General features: G+C 49.1%; 1 protein-coding gene across 1 annotated transcript in view; it reads left to right on the plus strand.

Moving 5' to 3' along the window:
* ADAM12 (ADAM metallopeptidase domain 12) overlaps nucleotides 1-18,662 on the plus strand; it is a 253,987-nt gene that overhangs the window by 120,014 nt on the left and 115,311 nt on the right. The window contains 1 exon segment of the mRNA XM_060171088.1: nucleotides 14,749-14,827. Within this exon segment, the coding sequence (XP_060027071.1) occupies nucleotides 14,749-14,827 (79 nt within the window).

An 18,662-nucleotide genomic window follows, 5' to 3' on the forward strand; every position in this document is an offset into this window, starting at 1 on the left:
CTTAGCTCACTGCAAACAGACGCCAGGCATCAGTGCGTGTCACCACTCCACCTCTCTCTGTCCACCCTAGGTGGCCACAGCATCAGGACCTCACCCAGGAGAATGAATCCAGCGATCCCCAGACTTGGGCCAGATCTTCTCTGCTCCAGATTCTCACGCCCTGGGCGCCCACCAATGTTCAAAACCCAGAGCCATGAGAAGCTCATCTTGCACTGGGGAAACGCCCGCCCAGCAAGGGCAAATCAATAGCCTTTCTCTCCTTATCCAGGCTTCCTCCCCCCGCCCACCCCTCCACCAGTCTTCATCCCACAGGACCCAGAGGCCTTCTCTGACCCCTGAGAAATGTTGATTAATTCTATGAGCTTGTGGGTAATTATAGTATTTTTCCTTCCATGAAACTATTAGGAAAGATTACTGAGGCAGATCCTTGTAAATTACTTTTTTTTTTTTAAATCATGAAATTGGGCCTTTCTCCTCTTCTACATAGTTTACTCTTTTTTTTTTCCTCCCTCTCTCCCCCAGACACATGGAAAAGGTTTAATGAGGAACCCCTTTCTGGAGTGAGTTTCCAGAGTCTGTTCACTAGCACACATGACGTAACCCTCAGCACTAACTTTGCGTGCAAGGCGGTTGTGAGAAAAATGAAGAAGGGAGCTCTTTATAGGAAGGATTCTTCCATGTCCCTGTAGGAAAAGCAGAAGAAAAGAAAGAAAGAAGAGCATAAGCAACAGCCCCACCATGGGGGAGTGAGACATCTTGGGTGCATGTTCCTCTTTATTTTATTTTTTTTCTTGCCCTGAGAAGTGAAGAAATATCTGGGCAGGTGCATTTTAGAAGAACCTGCCTATTTCTGCCCTGCCCTAGCACTTCTGGGAGCTTTAGCTAGAAAAAAAAATAAATTAAATAATAATAATAAAAGCCACTGGGCGCTGAGAGATTTGTCATGGCCGTAATACCAGCAGCCTTTTACAAATGCATCCCAAGTAAGTGATCCATTAGAATGCCCCAGCAGCAAATGGACTCTGAAGATCTCATAAATGTAATGGATTATGGCTTCAATCAAATGTGAACCCACTAATCACCCCTGGCATGGTTTTTAACCAATTTTACGACTGGAGACCGTGATGTTTTTTAAAGACTTCGATTTTTCATGACCCGGGGTAAGAGTTTTGTCATGTGGTGCCTTACTTAACTAAATCAACAAGGTAATTTATACCCACCCCCCAGCCAAGGAATAATGGAACCAACGTGAAGGCCCCCTGCCACTCACCCTGACTCAGTGACTTAAGTGCTGGTGGGAAATTAGCTGCTAGAATCAGCCAGACTTCCCTGTGCCCCCTCTCCCAGGGTGGAGTGGTACGGCACAGTGTGGAGAATGCCCCCTTGACCCTTGGAGAAGCCACTGGGGCCAGGCAGGGTCCAGCTGTGAGATACTGATTGGTGTGGCCTATGTCCAGCCAGGCAGTCCATCTGTGGCCTGGTGTGACTAGGGTGTGATCTGCTCTGTGCTGAGGGCTCTATGAAGGGTTTAGGCAAACATGCAAGAGCATTCCAGGTACCAGCAAGCCAGGAGTCCAACAGCAGATGAGTGGCTGAGCAAGTTGTGGTCTATACGCACAATGGAATACTACTCAGCTATAAAAAATGGTGAGCCGATCTTGAATGGACCTTGAAAAATTCATGTTCCGTGAAATAAGTCAGAAACAAAGTACTGCAACAAAGTAAAAGACTCTGGGGTTGGGGCAAGAGGGGAACACAGGTCCAAAAAGGATGACAGAGGACCTGGTGGGGGTTGTCTTGTTATGTGGAAAACTGGGCAATGTTATGCATGTGCAAACTACTGTATCTCCTGCCGAATGTAAAACATTAATTCCCCAATAAAGATATATATATATATGAAACATAATGAGGGGAAATGTACAGACAAGTGGAGATTGAAAACAGAAAAGAAAAAGAAGACAGAAAGAAAGGAATAAAAGAAGAAAATTGAGGAAAAGCACATAGCAGAAATCTTCACAGGTGGTGCTGGGGGTAGGTTTGGTGGTATGAAGGCCAGGCTGGTGCTTGTAATTGGGGCAGGAGTCAGAAACTTAAATAAGAAAAAAAAACATTCCAGGTACAAAAAGGGAAATTAAAACAAAGCTGAGCATTTACTCTGCAAGTCAGACAGCCCTGCTGGCATCTGGGAACTGGGAATGGTTTCTGGCAAACATGTCTTCACCTTGATGATCACAAATGCTTCTTGCAATGAGTGTCTTTCTTTTCTTTCTTTCTTTTTTCTTTGTCTGTTCTTTTTCCTTCCTTCTTTTTAGCATCAGACCGGGGAATATCTGGACCCTCATTTGTAGCAGGCACCATAACTCATGAGCTGTCTCCCCGCCTTAATTTTTATTTATTTTAATTTTGGGCTGTTTGACTTCACTGCCGCGAGTCGACTTTTCCAGATAGAAAGAGACTTGGGAAAGGGACAGCTTCCCCAGCACTAAAGCTCCTGAGTTACGTGAATGACAGAACAGGTGCACTGTCCAGGTGAACCATCTTTCCAGCGCCCACATTTTTTCTGTCCCATGCTTACAGTGAGGTGACGAAGAGAAGGGGGCTGGGTGGTGGCACTCCTGGCTAAGCACATGTTACAGGGATATTGGTGTCTGTCTGTCACTCCCTTCCCTCTTGATTTCTGTCTGTCTCTACCCAACAAGAATACATCCTGGAAAGAAGGCAGTAACTAAACTTTTGATGGGACATAATATTCCATATCACAATGTCATATTCTGCAGGAAATAGTTTACGACCCACCCTGGCCTGTGAGTTAGCTCTTCAGGCTCTTGCCTTTTGAATGCGGTGTGGGAGGATGAGTTCATGGACTCACACACACACACACACACACACACACACACACACACACATGCACACACATGCGCCCATGCACAGACACACACAAACACACACACACTCACACATACTCACTCACACACACACACACTCACTCACACACATACACACACTCACACACACACTCACACACACATACACTCACTCACACACACTCACACACACTCACAAACACACTCACACACACTCACATACACTCACACACACACTCACACACACACGCACACACACTCACACACACACATACACTCACACACACACTCACACACACTCACACACACTCACACACACTCACACATACACTCACACACACTCACACACAAACTCACACACACACACTCACACACACACGCACAGACACACACAAACACACACGCACGCGTGCACACACACACACGCACACACACACAGACACACGCACACACACACTCACACACACACTCACACACACACACACACACACACACACACACACACACGTGTGGCCACACTGAGCAGTCTCCTGGGCCTGATGTTTTCCCTCATTCTTGGAAGGAGGGATGGAAAGAGGGAGAGACATGGCGGAGCCAGGCAGTGGCGCACCTGGTTGAGCGCACACATTACAGTGCACAAGGTCCTGGGTTCAAGCCCCTGGTCCCCACCTGCAGGGGGAAAACTTCATGAGTGGTGAAGCAGGGCTACAGATGTTTCTCTGTCTCCCTCTCTATCTCTCCCTACCTCTCCATTTCTGTCTCTACCCAGTAATAGATAAATAAATTAAACAAATAATTGAGAGAGAGAGAGAGAGAGAGACCACAGCACCACTGCATCATCTGTGGAGCTGTCTCTGGCAGTAGGTGGTGGTGCCATGTAATGCTGGGCCTAGAACCCAAAACCTACGTGCTTTACCACGAGAACTCTCAGGCCCCTTGAGAACTCATTCTTGGAGGCCCTTGGGAGCAGCAGGTGGCTGGGGTCTTCATCTCAGGCTTAATGGGCTTCAGAACATGGCAACCCCATCAGGGACAGGCTGGAGGAAGGACAAGCCCACTCCCAGAAGGCTCTGGGAGCAAAGGTGGTCTCACCCAAGGAGAGTGAGTGGCAGGAAGCTTCCGGGCTGTGTAGAGTGACAGCTGCGGGGTCACAGAGACGGGTGACCTTCATCCTTCAGGGGCTTTGATGTTCTGGCCAGAGGACACCTGGACCAACCAGTCTTCCTGTGTTGTGTGTGGAGTGATGTCCCCGGAGTCTGTTCTGCTAGCCATGGGTCGTATGTGGGACCTGTCCGTGAATGGAGAGTCTCTGCCCAGTGTCCAGTGACAACACGCTCAGTGCAAAAACCATGGTTTCTTCCACAGTGACACCTACTTGTCACTTAGAGTGCAAGCCACATTCTAAGACACTATTTTGGAGAGTAAAGTTAAAAAAAAAAATGATTTTGCAGAGAACTTAATTGTCTCCCACAATCCCCAAAGCACTGTGGCGACAGCTTTATTTATTGTCATTTATGAGACGAAATGAGAAAGAGCTGGGGGAAAGGCACTGTGGGCTTTTTCTGGTTTTTGGTTTTTTGGGTTTTTTTTTTTTGCCTCCAGGGTTATCGCTGGGGCTCGGTGCCTGCACCATGAATCCACTGCTCCTGGAGGCCATTTTCCCCATCGTGTTGCCCTTGTTGTAACCCTTGCTGTTGTTGTCGTTGTTGGCTAGGACAGAGAGAAATGGAGAGAGGAGGGGAAAACAGAGAGGAGGAGAGAAAGACAGACACCTGCAGACCCGCTTCACAGCTTTTGAAGAGATAACCCCCCCCCCCGCAGGTGGAGAGCCGCGGGGGCTCGAACCAGGATCCTTGCGCTGGTCCTTGTGCTTCACGGCACTTACGCTTAACCCGCTGCGCGACCGCCTGACCCCCAGTTTTTGTTTTCTAATTTCATTGTGGGGGGGCACACTTTGTTTTGGATCATCTCAAGAATCTTTGCAAACAGAGAAGAGCAAAAGCAAACCAAATATAAACACCCCGCTGTCCTGACAGACATCGAGCTCTAGCTAGTCTCTGCCCTCCGATTCTGATGTGATCACTGCCCAGGATAATTTTGCTTTTGTGGCTAGACTGAATTGTGTGCTAAGAGAAACAGCACACGTCCCATTTCTCAAATGATTTCAGGAGAAGCTGGAGTGTCATCCGTCGCTGCTGCTAATCAGGATCTCAATCCCACTTGCCAACTATCCCCCAGCAAGGTAGTATGGGCCAGTGGTTAGTGAGAGGTAGGCTTTTGATGGAACAGGCGCTCCGAGAATGTCCCAACTCTCGAAGAAAGTAGCAATATGCCTGAGGGGACAACATGGCAGATGTGACTGCATCTGCACAATTTCCCAGCAGGCTTTGGAACCGATGAAAGCCAGCTTCTCCACTGGCTCAGCTGTGTAACTTTGGACACGTCCCTGACCCGCTCTGCGTGTTTCTCTCCTCTAGTCCCCACCTTTACAAGGTAAAGCCAAAGCGTGCGTTTGAAAAGCAGCCCCCCCCCCCCCCGGACTCTGGGCTGTATACTGTGAGCCAGTAGGAGCAAGGTGACAGCAGACATGAAGATGACAAGACAAGCACCATGGTGGCTGCCAGGCCTTCACACCCCAAATTAAAAACCTGATCTAACCATCTCACACCTGAGAGAGTGTGGTCTACCCGAGCAAAACAAGAAAGGACAGGTGTTAGAAAGGTGGTAGAGAAAGGGGGACTTTGCTCCGCTGCTGGTGGGAATGCAGACTGGGGCAGCCCCTTTGGAAGACTGTACGGAGAGTCCTTAAACAAAGAAAAACCCAAGTACCTTAAAGCCCAGCAAGACCAGTCTTAGGCATTTACCCAGTGGACACTCAAACACTAACTAGAAGAGACACATGCGGCCCTGTGTTCACAGCTGCATTACTCACAACAGCCAAAGAGTGGAAGCAGCCTAGATGCCCATCCACAGATGACTGACTAAAGAAGTGATGAGTAAAGAAGTGATATATTCCAGGAAATACTACTCTGCCATCAAAAAGATGATATTGTGTCCTTTAGGACAAAATGGATGGAACTGAAGGCAATGATGCTTTAGTGAAATAAGTAAAGAGATAAAAGACAGCTCCCAGATGGTTTCACTCCGATGTGGAATCTAGAGAGCTGACACATATGAACTTGGAGGGGGAAAAAAGGAAGAAGGAAGAAAGAAAGGAAGAAAGAAAGAGAGAGAAAGAAAGAGAGAGAGAGAGGGAGAGAGAGAGAAAGAAAGAAAGAAAGGAAACAGAGAAAGAAAGAAAGAAAGAAAGAAAGAAAGAAAGAAAGAAAGAAAGAAAGAAAGAAAGAAAGAAAGGGAAAGAAGTAAGCAAACTGTTAGTGAGAACTCTGGTGATGATATTTGGGAGGTGAGAGAATGGGAACACAGGACTTTGGTGGTGGGTGTGTTATGAAGCTATGCACTGTAAGCTTACAATCTTGGAACCTACTATTAATCACAAATAAAAAGAGATTTTTTAAATGTTGCAAAACGCTATTCTGTAATTTATTTTCCAGGTGGTGATGACTTTCCCTAAGGAAAGCAAAATGCAGGAATATTTGCAAAGACCTTGATCAGAAAGACACTCATCCAAGTTGAGTGGTGGGAAATGCCAAATGGCTGGTTCTTTTCCGCATTTCTGTTTTTGTTTCACTTTTTTTTTCTTTCCTTCTTAACTTTTCTCCTGTTGATTTGTACCTTGATGCATTGTGACTATAGAAAGTATTCTAGTGGGTGGTGAGTTGTTTTGTGGAAAGCTGGGAAATGTTATCTCTGTACAAACTGTTGTGTTTTGCTGTCAACTGTCAACCATTAATCCCCAATAAAGAAATCAATTTTAAAAAGAAAATTATTGATTTGGGGCCAAGTGGTTAAGTGCACATAGTACAGAGCGCAAGGATCTGGTTTCGAGCCCCCGCTCCCCACCCACAGGGGGATCACTTCACAAGCGGTGAAGCAGATCTGCAGGTGTCTATCTTAGCTTTCTCTCCCCCTCTCTTTCTCTCTAACCTCTCTAACAATTTCTCCCTGTCCTATCTAACAAAACTTGGAGAGAGAAGGAAAAAAAAAAAAGGGAGGGGAGTTGGGCTGTAGCGCAGTGGGTTAAGCGCAGGTGGCGCAAAGCGCAAGGACCGGCATAAGGATCCCGGTTCGAACCCCGGCTCCCCACCTGCAGGGGAGTCGCTTCACAGGCGGTGAAGCAGGTCTGCAGGTGTCTATCTTTCTCTCCCCTCTCTGTCTTCCCCTCCTCTCTCCATTTCTCTCTGTCCTATCCAACGACGACGACAACAACAATAATAACTACAACAATAAAACAACAAGGGCAACAAAAGGGAATAAATAAATAAAATAAAATATTTTTTTTTAAAAAAAGGGAGAAATGGAGAATCCCCTGGCAGCCATTTCAGTGGCTTGGTAGTGCAGGCACTGAGCCCCAGAGATAACCCTGGAGGTGATTTTTAAAAGAGTTACTGATTGACCTGCTCATCTGTTAAATAGTTCTTTCAGAGCTGGAGGCATTCGGTCCAGACACACCTTGGTCTTCCTTGCCATCTTTGTTTTTTCTCTCTGTATTTGTGTAGCATCGGCTGAGAGACAGAGACTTTCGAATAAGGGATATTCACTCTCTCGTAATGAGGAAAAGCCTGACCATGATTTCTAATTATGATTTTTATTGTGTGCTGTGTCTTGTGCAGGCTCCCGGCCATCTCTCCCTCCAAGGAAAATATTTGTCAGTGTATCCAAATTCTCGTTAAAGAAAGCCATTACCCAGATTTATCCATGAGGGATTTTGTAATTTGTGGGATAATCGTTGGTGGGAAGTAAATCTTCCGCAGAAAGTGAGGCCCTTTGAATACCAAAAGGGTCTAGCAGGGAGACAACTGGGAGCTGGCATGGAGTCGTGAGTTAACTGCAGAACCTCTCTAGTCCTTTTGGGGCGGTTCATGGACAAGCCGGGCCTTGCTTTGGCATGAGCATGGTGCACAGAAGTAAGGGAAGCCTCAGCCTCGTGTGTCACCTGCATCAATGAGCGTTTTTTCATGGATCTGTAATCCATGGCAGTGCCCTTGCTGAAGCTGCTCTCAACTCAATGACAAAGGGGTCCGGGTGGTACAGATGACCTGACACCATTTGAAATTCTTGAAATCGCAAAAGAGTGGCTATTCCCTACCACAGGCCTCCTCCACGACGGGTAACAGCAGTGTTGAATTGTGTTTCTTTTCTTTTTGATGTGGATGGAACACATTCGGACCCAGCGAAGGCTGCTTTCCTGTCCTGATGGTTCTGTTTGTCCTCTGAGCAAGTCAGGCCTCCTGTGGGAGGCAAGGAGAGGGGAAGGGAGGGGAAGGGAGGGAGTGTGGCTTTCCCACCGCCCTCAGCTCCAGCAGGTATGGGAGAAGATAAGTCAACCAGAGATACAGCAGAACTGAGTCCTGGCTGCAGCAGGCCAAAAGTGAGTTCGCTTCCAGGGACAGGGACAGGATAGGTAAAGGGCTCCCAGAGCTGCAAGTGAAGGGTGTGCCTTCCTGGCCTTCCAGGCTCCTGAGCTCCTAGGCTCTGCGGGATGATGTGTGAATCATTCTGGTGAAATCTAGGGCAAGAAAATAACGGAGCTAGCCTACCCGTAGTGGTGGCTTTCCAGGGAGGTGATTCTCGGTAGTCATCTCCAGTAGAAGCGATCTGGGAGAACACGTGTGTATTTAAAAAATGCTTAGCTCACTGCGGAAATGAATAGAGCCCTGATGAGGAGGATTATCTGTAACAGAACTGATAGAAAAGTCTGAATGAGATAACAGAGGGACTGTGCCCTGGATTCTCACCTTTCTCTCCCCCTCCCTCCCTCCCTCCCTCCCTCTGCTTCCCCCTCTAAAAAGTTAGTCATGGAGTGGTTAAATCATACATGCACACAGCCCAGAGATGCAAGATAGAAGATAGGAAAAAAAGCTTCAAAATAATAAAAAATATATAAGTAATGGCTTCCAGTCATAAATACCCAAAGACTTTAAAATCAGATAATACAGTATCTTTTAATTACCTTTTTTAAATTATGTATTGGCTAGAGACAGCCTGAAACTAAGAGGAGGGACGAGATACAGAGGGAGAGAGACATCTGCCGCCCTGCTTCACCACTTGTGAAGCATCCCCCCTGCAAGGGGGGACTAGGGGCTTGAACCTGGATCCTTGTGCATTATAACATGTGCGCTCAACCAGGTGCTCCACCACCCGGCTCCAATAATATAGTCTTCAACCGGAAAGGGGCCATTCTATTTGTTCTCCTGTTAGGAATGCTTATCCCTCCATACTTCTCCATGTTCATCTCTCTCTCCCTCTCTCTCCCCCCCTCCCTCTCTCTCTCTCTCTCTCTTTCTCTCTCTCTTCCTCTCTCTCTCTTCCTCTCCCTCTCTCTCTTCCTCTCTCTCTCTTCCTCTCCCTCTCTCTCTTCCTCTCCCTCTCTCTCTCCCTCTCTCTCTCTCTCCCTCTCTCTCTTCCTCTCCCTCTCTCTCTTCCTTTCCCTCTCTCTCTTCCTCTCCCTCTCCCTCTCCCTCTCTCTCCCTCTCTCTCTCTTCCTCTCCCTCTCTCTCTTCCTCTCCCTCTCTCTCTCCCTCTCTCTCTCTCTCCCTCTCTCTCTTCCTCTCCCTCTCTCTCTTCCTTTCCCTCTCTCTCTTCCTCTCCCTCTCCCTCTCCCTCTCTCTCCCTCTCTCTCCCTCTCTCTCTCTCTTCCTCTCCCTCTCTCTCTCCCTCTCTCTCTCTCTCCCTCTCTCTCTTCCTCTCCCTCTCTCTCTTCCTTTCCCTCTCTCTCTTCCTCTCCCTCTCTCTCTTCCTTTCCCTCTCTCTTCCTCTCCCTCTCTCTCTTCCTTTCCCTCTCTCTCTTCCTCTCCCTCTCCCTCTCCCTCTCTCTCCCTCTCTCTCTCTTCCTCTCCCTCTCTCTCTTCCTCTCCCTCTCTCTCTCCCTCTCTCTCTCTCTCCCTCTCTCTCTTCCTCTCCCTCTCTCTCTTCCTTTCCCTCTCTCTCTTCCTCTCCCTCTCCCTCTCCCTCTCTCTCCCTCTCTCTCTCTCTCTCTTCCTCTCCCTCTCTCTCTCCCTCTCTCTCTCTCTCCCTCTCTCTCTCCCTCTCTCTCTCTCTCTTCCTCTCCCTCTCTCTCTCCCTCTCTCTCTCTCTCCCTCTCTCTCTTCCTCTCCCTCTCTCTCTTCCTTTCCCTCTCTCTCTTCCTCTCCCTCTCTCTCTTCCTTTCCCTCTCTCTTCCTCTCCCTCTCTCTCTTCCTTTCCCTCTCTCTCTTCCTCTCCCTCTCCCTCTCTCTCCCTCTCTCTCTCTCTTCCTCTCCCTCTCTCTCTTCCTCTCCCTCTCCCTCTCCCTCTCTCTCCCTCTCTCTCTCTCTCTCTTCCTCTCCCTCTCTCTCTTCCTTTCCCTCTCTCTCTTCCTCTCCCTCTCCCTCTCCCTCTCTCTCCCTCTCTCTCTCTCTCTCCCTCTCCCTCTCTCTCCCTCTCTCTCTCTCTCTTCCTCTCCCTCTCTCTCTTCCTCTCCCTCTCCCTCTCTCTCCCTCTCTGTCTCTCTTTCTTCTCTTTTCTTTTCCTTCTCTTTCTTTTCCTTCTCCTTCCTTTGCTTTCTTCTTTCCTTTTCTTTTCTCTTCTTTTTTTAATGCCCAAATACACTACCTCTTGGTGGTAACTGAGGCCAAGCCTACCCCTCACCTTTATATGAGATGAACACGGAGACCCTTGGCTTCCTGTGAGGCTTCCCCCAGCCTGCCTTCTCCCCACCTCCAGCCTTACGCTCCAATACCTGAAACCCCGCGCAACTTCACACACCCCCGCCGCATGCTGTGTGCCTCTGGGACGTGTAGTTGCCTTGATCCGGAAGCTTCTTCTGCCAGTTCTCTCCACATGCTGGCCTGCTCTCGCCCTGACTCCTTGGTCCCCCATTGTTCTCAGCTCATGGGGGCTACCCTCCCAGTCTGGCTTATGGGGTGGAAGCCTTCCCTTGACCTCCACCAAGCTCTGGACGTCTCTCCACCATGAAGTGCAGGTCACTCATTGGGCCTGTCCTCCTGGTGGTGAGCTCCTGCTTGTCTTATCCTGAGTGCGGCCAGGTAAGTACTGGTTAAACGAGAGAATAGTTAGGTGTCACTTGTAGCAGCAAAATCAATCCCCAGCACAGTCAAGATGCATTTCATTCTCTGGTGTGGAGAGGAGCTGGATTCCTAGTTAGAGTGGCTAATCTCATCAGCAGAGAGAAAGAGCGTTCTCCTGAAATTATACAATCACCTTCTGTTTGCATCTGCTGACACTGAAAATCTATCTAATTGGATTTTCTCCTTGGGGAAATCGACAGGAAGCAGGCCCGCCACTGTCACATCCCTCGTATGCCACACCTGCTCTCGGTCTTCCTGGGCGACCTTTGAAGCTGGCTCCTTTTCAGTTAGACACTCATCTTAGCCAGACTCGGCTGAGTGCCTTCTCAGATCCATCCAGGGCTTCCCGGCTCAGCATCCGAGGCTGTGGGACACGTGTGGCCTGAGGTCATGAGGGGCAGCCTAGACAGAGGGAGACATCTGCAGAATTCCCCTCAACTCCAATCACTCATGCCTCTGTCCATCCATCTACCTGTTCATCCAGCCACCATCCATCTGTCCATATTCCACTCAGTGGATGTTTGTCAAGCACTTAGCCCAGCTTCCCTCCTCAGCAAGTTTCAATAGTCTAGCTGCAACACCACTCTTGAGCATTTATCCAGTGGGCACTCAAACACTAATTAGAAGGGACACATGTTAAGTGCACGTGGCACAAAGCGCAAGGACCAGCATAAGGATCCCGGTTCGAGCCCCTGGCTCCCCACCTGCAGGGGAGTCACTTCACAAGCGGTAAAGCAGGTCTGCAGGTGTCTGTCTTTCTCTACCCCTCTCTGTCTTCCCTTCCTCTCTCCATTTCTCTCTGTCCTGTTCAACAACATCAATAATAATTACAACAATAAAAAAAGAAGTTATGGGGTATATGTGGAATACTACTCTGCCATCAAAAATATATTATGTCCTTTGGGATAAAATGGGTGGAACTGGAGGTAATGGTGCTTAGCAAAATGAGTAAAGAGATGAGAGACATCTCCCAGGTGGTTTCATTCAGGTCTGGAATCTAGAGATCTGGTATACATGAACTTGCAAAAAAAAAAAAAAAACAGAAGCAAGCAAACTGTTGGTCTGACTTGTGAGAACTCTGGTGGTGTCTTTGGGAGGTGGGAGGATGGGGGATCCTGAAGTTTCCTGGTGGGTGTGGTGTGGGGCTGTGTGCTGTCATCTTACAGTCTTGTAACAAACTATGAGTAACAAATAAAAAATGAACAGTTTCGCCACTGCAGAACCAGTGTAACCTTGGTGGGTCATTCAGTGTCCCTCTAGCTCAGCTCCCTTGTTTCAACTGGGACAAAGACAGTGTCCCAAAGAGCCAGCTCCTGACTCTCTGGATCAAGTGAGACTCCTTATAAGTGACGCCTTTGGGGGCCTGGGCTGGGCCTGGGGATACTTCAGCCGTGGTGGAAGTTCTCGAGGGTGAATGAACAAAACGGGAGGCCCCAGTTGCTGTGCAGAGTTGGTATGCTGGGCAGGGAAGCTGCCTTTGGTGAGCCGCTCAGAAAGGGGCCGAGAGACAGCTCCGCAGTTGGGTGCCTTGACACACAGGCAGCCCGGTTTTGAGTTCTGCCACCATTTGGGAGGGCCAGGGCTTCTGGAGGGAGGTCCAGTGCTGTGGTATCTCCCTGTCTCTCTATCTGAATGAAAAATGAAGTTAGCCTGGGAGTGGGGAAACGATGCCTTCACAAGGCCCAGGCTCTGCAAAATGACCAGAACACTTTCTGTTCTTCTTTTTTAAAAAATTTATTTATTCCCTTTTGTTGCCCTTGTTTTATTGTTGTAGTTATTTATTATTGTTTTTGTCATTGTTGAATAGGACAGAGAGAAATGGAGAGAGATGGAGAAGACAGAGAGTGGGAGAGAAAGACAGACACCTGCAGACCTGCTTCACCGCCTGGGAAGCGACTCCCCTGCAGGTGGGGAGCCGGGGACTCGAACCGGGATCCTTATGCCGGTCCTTGTGCTTTGCACCACCTGTGCGTAACCTGCTGTGCTACTGACTAGAACGCTTTCTGAGACAGTATTTAAACTGAAAATGCATGGCCAGTAAGAAGGGGCCGGCTAGGTGCCAGGAAAAGCCATGTGGAGAATGTGAGAGGGGGTGGAGTGTTCTAGCACCAGAAACAGCCCCCCCCCTGCAAGATCCAGTGGGAAGCAGACCCCCCTGCTTGTTACATGGAAGATACTATCTTTATTGCCTGGCGTTGCCCTGGGTCAGCCAGCCCCACCTGGAGTGCCCTGACCTGCCCTCCCCTCCCTTCCCCTTCCCTTCACCAGCTCCTGCACCTCCCTCTGGTCCTCTGGTCCGCTTTGTAAACCCTTCCTCTCTGCTATGCTCTACCTGTTAAGCTTACCTGCTCTACCTGTAAACCCTTCCTCTCTGCTACACTCTACCTGTTCTGTCTGCTCCCCCATGAGCTGGGTCCCCACCTCTGTGCCACCCTCCCCACAGCAGGAATGGGGCACAGCAGGTGAGCAGAGGACATGGACCAGGGATCAGTGGAAAGAGGACAGTCCCGCACATTCTAGAGGAAGCGAACATCTGGGTGATCTGGTCCTTTTTTTTTTTTCTCAATTTAAGACCAAATAGGAGTTTTTCTGTTTCGTTTGGTTTTGTTCCTCCTCTTTCAAATGATCTTGTAAACCCAGTATTTCAGTGCACCCCAAATCATCTCTCCTCTCCTCCTCCAGCTCTGCTTTTGACATTTCATCACATTTTTCCACCACTTTCATCACCCCCCAGCCCCCAGATTACCACGCTAGTTCTTCCACGGTCTTGAAAGTACATTGACATTTTGGGTTTGTTTTTCCCCACATGCATATACTCAGTTGTCTATATTCTGCGTGTGAGTGAAACTGCTCTGTGGTTGTCTTCACCTCCTGACTTGCTTCACTGAACAGCATCTCCAATTCCACCCACTTTGTCCCAAAGGACACAATGTCACCCCTTTTTATTGCTGCATAATACTCTGTCGAGTGTATGTCCCACAACTTTATTATCTAGTTACCCGCATCTATTTTGGTCATTTCCAGGTTTCTGCTATTGTGAATAAGCCGCTGTGAACACGGGGGGGGGGGGGGGGTGCATGTATCCCCTGGAGTCAGAGTTACGATATCTTTGGGGTCAACGCCGAGCAGTGGAGTTGCTGGGTCCTGTGGCATCTCCGTGTGTGTCTGTCTAAGGATTCTCCACCCTGCTCCCCAGGGTGGCTGCCCCGGTCTGCACCCCCAGCAGCAGTGCGGTAGATTCCTCTCTCCCCTCGTCCCCTCCTCACTGACCTTCTCTGGTTTGACCGGTGGGGCCCCTTCGCACAGGCGTGAGGCGGCTCTCAGTGTGGTTTTGGTTTGCGTGTCTCTGGCGACAAGCAAATTAGAACCTTTCCTTGTTTGTCTGTGGGCCGTGCCATCTGGTATTTGCATGTGGACGGCGGGTCCTCTGGCCAGGAGGAAAGTCAGTCAGTGAAAGCTGAGGGCCCCAAATGGTTTTGCTAGCAGGAGGCATAGCCAGTGGTTCTAGAGGCCCCGTGGCTTCCAGGGGGAGAGTTGGCAGGGCCTGGCAGGGGTGAGGCTGTTGGGTGCGTGTCTGACCTGCACCTGCCACTTTCTTCCCGCGGCCCCTGAGTCACCGTGCAGGGAGGAAGCGTCTGACCCTTGCCGCCCTGTCTTCTTCAGACAGCCTGCAAGATGACCACATGGCTCACTTTTTCATGTTTCTCTTACTCCAGGGGACTCATTGCCAGTGGATTCACAGAAACCCACTACCTGGACGACGGCACAGACATCTCCTTCACAAGAAACCACGCGGTAAGAGCACTCCTGTGTCCCCAGACTCACATCTGTGCCTCAGCTGTGTGACCGCTGGCTCCCAAGTCAAGTCACAGACCCTGCTGGCTGAGCAAGGCCCAGGAAGTATCCATTAGCAATTCTGTTGTGATGCCAAAAAATTTGACCTTGGCCAGGTGTGTGCCAGGGGCAGAGCTCACAGGTGCGTGACTCCAGTGGGGGCTGGCTGACCTTGACCCCTACCTGCCTGTCAGTGTGGGATGCTCAGTCCTTTTTAAAAATAATTAGTTAATGGTCCGGGAGGTGGCGCAGTGGTAAAGCTTTGGACTGTCGAGCATGAGGTTCTGAGTTCGACCCCCGGCAGCCCATGTGCAGAGTGATGTCTGGTTCTTTCTCTCTCCTCCTATCGTTCTCATAAATAAATAAAATCTTTTTAAAAAATTAAAAAATAATTAATGAATGAAAGTAGGGAAACTGAAACCCAGGATGGCTTCCTGGTGTGTGTTTGGAATGGGTAGCATGGTGCCCAGCTTTGCCACAGCAGCATCAAGATGGCATGCCCAGCTGACACAGTGGCCTCAAACACTCCATCATTGGCCACCCTGGTGCCCTGGGCCCAGGCTAAAGCCAGCCCGACCCTTCCATGGGGATACCCTCCCTCCCCGACTGCATAAGGTACCCAGGCCCAGCGGCCAGGGCTGGAGTCAAAGGAGGAATGCAGACTGTGCAAGTATGAGGCCCTGGTGTGAACTCCAGCACTTACTACTCAGTTTCGGATGAGTCCCAGATCACACACTGAAAATCGTCACCACAGGGCCTGGGAGATGTGCTGTGAGGACTCTCGTGTGAGGAGTTTCAGATTCCAGACCCAGATAAGTGGTGCTCTGGTCACAGAGTACAAAGAGGGGGCCAGAGATGGGTCAGCTGGTTGGTCATGTGTCTTGTCATGCAAGGGGCTCTGATTCAAGTCTTGAGGCCACGTGGAAGCACTGAGGCATCGAATGGACACTCCCGTGCTGAGTTTCCCCTTCTCTCTGTCTCGCCAAAGTTAAAAAAAAAAAAAAAAGCTGAAAAAAAATTGGCCTAGGAGCAGTGAAGTTACCTGCATGAGGCCCTGGTACCATAAAGAAAAGTCACTGTTGGTGACCTGCTCAGCTGCCCCCCGACTCCCAAGTCTGATCATTTCTATCCCATATTACTGTTTATAATCACTATGCCCCTGGGGATAGATAGCATATTGGCTATGTAAAGAGACTCTCAGGCCGGAGGCTCCAAAGCCCCAGGTTCAATCCCCCGCACCACCACAAAAAAAAAAAAAAAAGAAGAAGAAGAAGAAGGGGGAGAGAGAGGAAGAAAGGAAGGAAGGAAGGAAGGAAGAAGCCACTGAGACTGAGTGATCTGCATCACAACCAAAGATGGTGGCTGTCTTGGGAGGTGACAGGAGCCAGCTGTCCCCTGCTACAACAGTAACCACACAGTCACGCAGTGGTCCAACACACCGTGCAGACAGAATTCGCACGATGTTTCATATTGAATACTTCCTTCTATTTCTTAAGAAAATAGAATTCCCAAGCAAACAATCTTGGAAATACAACAAGGGGTTTCTGTGCAGAGAGTTGTTTTGGGTGAGGCTCCCTGGGACCACGTGCTGCTATACCGTGTGTGTGTGTGTGTTTTTTTTTCCTCCAGGGTTATTGCTGGGCTCGGTGCCTGCACCATGAATCCACCGCTCCTGGAGGCCATTTTTCCCCCTTTTTGTTGCCCTAGTTGTTGCAGCCTCGTTGCGGTTATTATTGCCATTGTTGACGTTGCTTTGTTGTTGGATAGGACAGAGAGAAATGGAGAGAGGAGGGGAAGACAGAGAGAGGGGAGAGAAAGATAGACACCTGCAGACCTGCTTCACCACCTGTGAAGCGACTCCCCTGCAGGTGGGGAGCCGGGGGCTCGAACTGGGATCCTTACGCCGATCCCTGCACTTTGCGCCACGTGCGCTTAACCCACTGCGCCACCGCCCGACTCCCTATACCATGTGTTTGATGTAGGTTCAAGACTGGCCTCCAGCACAGTGACGGAAGCTTTGATGCTGTGGTCTCTCTCACTCTCTGTCTCTCTCTCTCTCTTTGTCTCTATCTTGAGGAAAAAGAAAAAAAGAATATGGGACCAGATGGTGGCACACAATGTTAAACACACACGTTATAGTGCACCAGGGCCTGGGCTCAAGCCCCTGATCCCCTCTGCAGGGGTCAAGCTTTGTAAGGGGTGAAGCAGAGCTGCCTGTGTCTCTCTGTCTGTTTCCCCATCTCTGTCCCCCTTCCCCTCTCAATTTCTCTCTGTCTCTTTCCAGTAATAAATAACTATTATGAAGGAAATTAACCATTTTCTTAAAGTTGTAAATTTTTAACACTGATTCAAGGTGAAATGAAAAGCATACATTTAGAGAAATAATATAAATAGCTCTAATTTTTCATTCCATTGCCTAAAATACCACGAAGCCAAATGAGCAGATGAGTCTTACCAACATTGATGGCATGATTCCTGAGTATTTTTTAAAGTAGTTTAAAAAGAGCAGAGACAGGCATTACCAAGACCAAGCAAAAAGCAGACACCAAGTACATATTCCATATAGGTCTCAATTATGAGCATAATTGCAAAGTCTCTAAGTACAGTATCAGGATGTGCTTGGCAACCCCCAAGTGGAGTCTGGCTGAGGAGAGCAGTGGTGTCCCACAGCCACCATCTAATGATACAATTTCACTTTTTCTGTCTCCAGATGAAAAGTATTGTTGCAGTTGACATGATTTCCCCAGTTGTAAGAGTCTTTGTAAAAAGGCAATTGCTTCTTGTATGTTCCTCCTATTCCCACGGAGCCTCAGCTAACATCTGGTATGGGCTATCTCTCAAAAAAAAAAAAAAAAAAAAAAAGGTTTTTTGTTTTTTTTTTATCTATTCATTGAACCATGGCAGCATTTTTGGGCTTTGCTCACTTTGCAGGCACTCACTAGCCAGCTCCCATATGCAGAGAGTGTGCAAAGGTACAGGTTGGATAAATACACTTCTTTGCCCAGGGCTTCTGTAAGAGTCAGGTCATCACCAAAGAACAGTCAGAGCTTCCTGTGCCAAGGCAGCAAGATGGCACTGAGACACTGCACACTTCCAGGTGGGTTGTTCTCCACCAGCCTTTTGACACAGGGAATGATATTTGATATTTAACCCAAACCTTTTAAAACAGAAGAGAAAGTTCAGGTGAAATCTTTTGGCATGAGAAGAGCTTGGCTTCAGCTTACTGAAAATGGCACGCCCCAGGATGTTTTCACACAGGGGGTGGGCAGTGCCAGCTTGGTGTTGTGGAGTCTGTCTCTGCTGGCAGGGTGGGAGGGAGACAGGTCTGAAGCCGGGGAGAGAAGCACCATGATGATCTGTGAGGGGCCGTGGCAGGTGAGGCAGGCCTGGTGGTGGGTGGATGGGACGGTGCAGATGGACGCACACTTGAAGGGGCAGGAGAGACATGGCCTTCCTTCCTCGTGGTCCATGGGGGCGGGGGTGGGGAGTGATTCCTGTGTCACAGGTGCCATGAAGGTGAGACACTGGCTTGGGGAGACAGAGTTGACAGTGAGTGCAGGTGTCTCTGTTGAGTTGACAGGCAAATCAAGCATTTGGGAAGGGAAAGGAAGGGAAGGGAAGGGAAGGGAAGGGAAGGGAAGGGAAGGGAAGGGAAGGGAAGGGAAGGGAAGGGAAGGGAAGGGAAGGGAAGGGAAGGGAGAGATGAAGGAAGATCTGAGAAATGAACCTCTAATAGAAGCCTCAGTTGAGGGGGCCAGGTGGTGGCACACCGGGTTAAGCGCGTGCTTCACCATGC

The sequence above is a fragment of the Erinaceus europaeus genome, chromosome 14 (genome assembly GCF_950295315.1).
Source record: "Erinaceus europaeus chromosome 14, mEriEur2.1, whole genome shotgun sequence".
Classification (NCBI taxonomy): Eukaryota; Metazoa; Chordata; class Mammalia; order Eulipotyphla; family Erinaceidae; genus Erinaceus; species Erinaceus europaeus.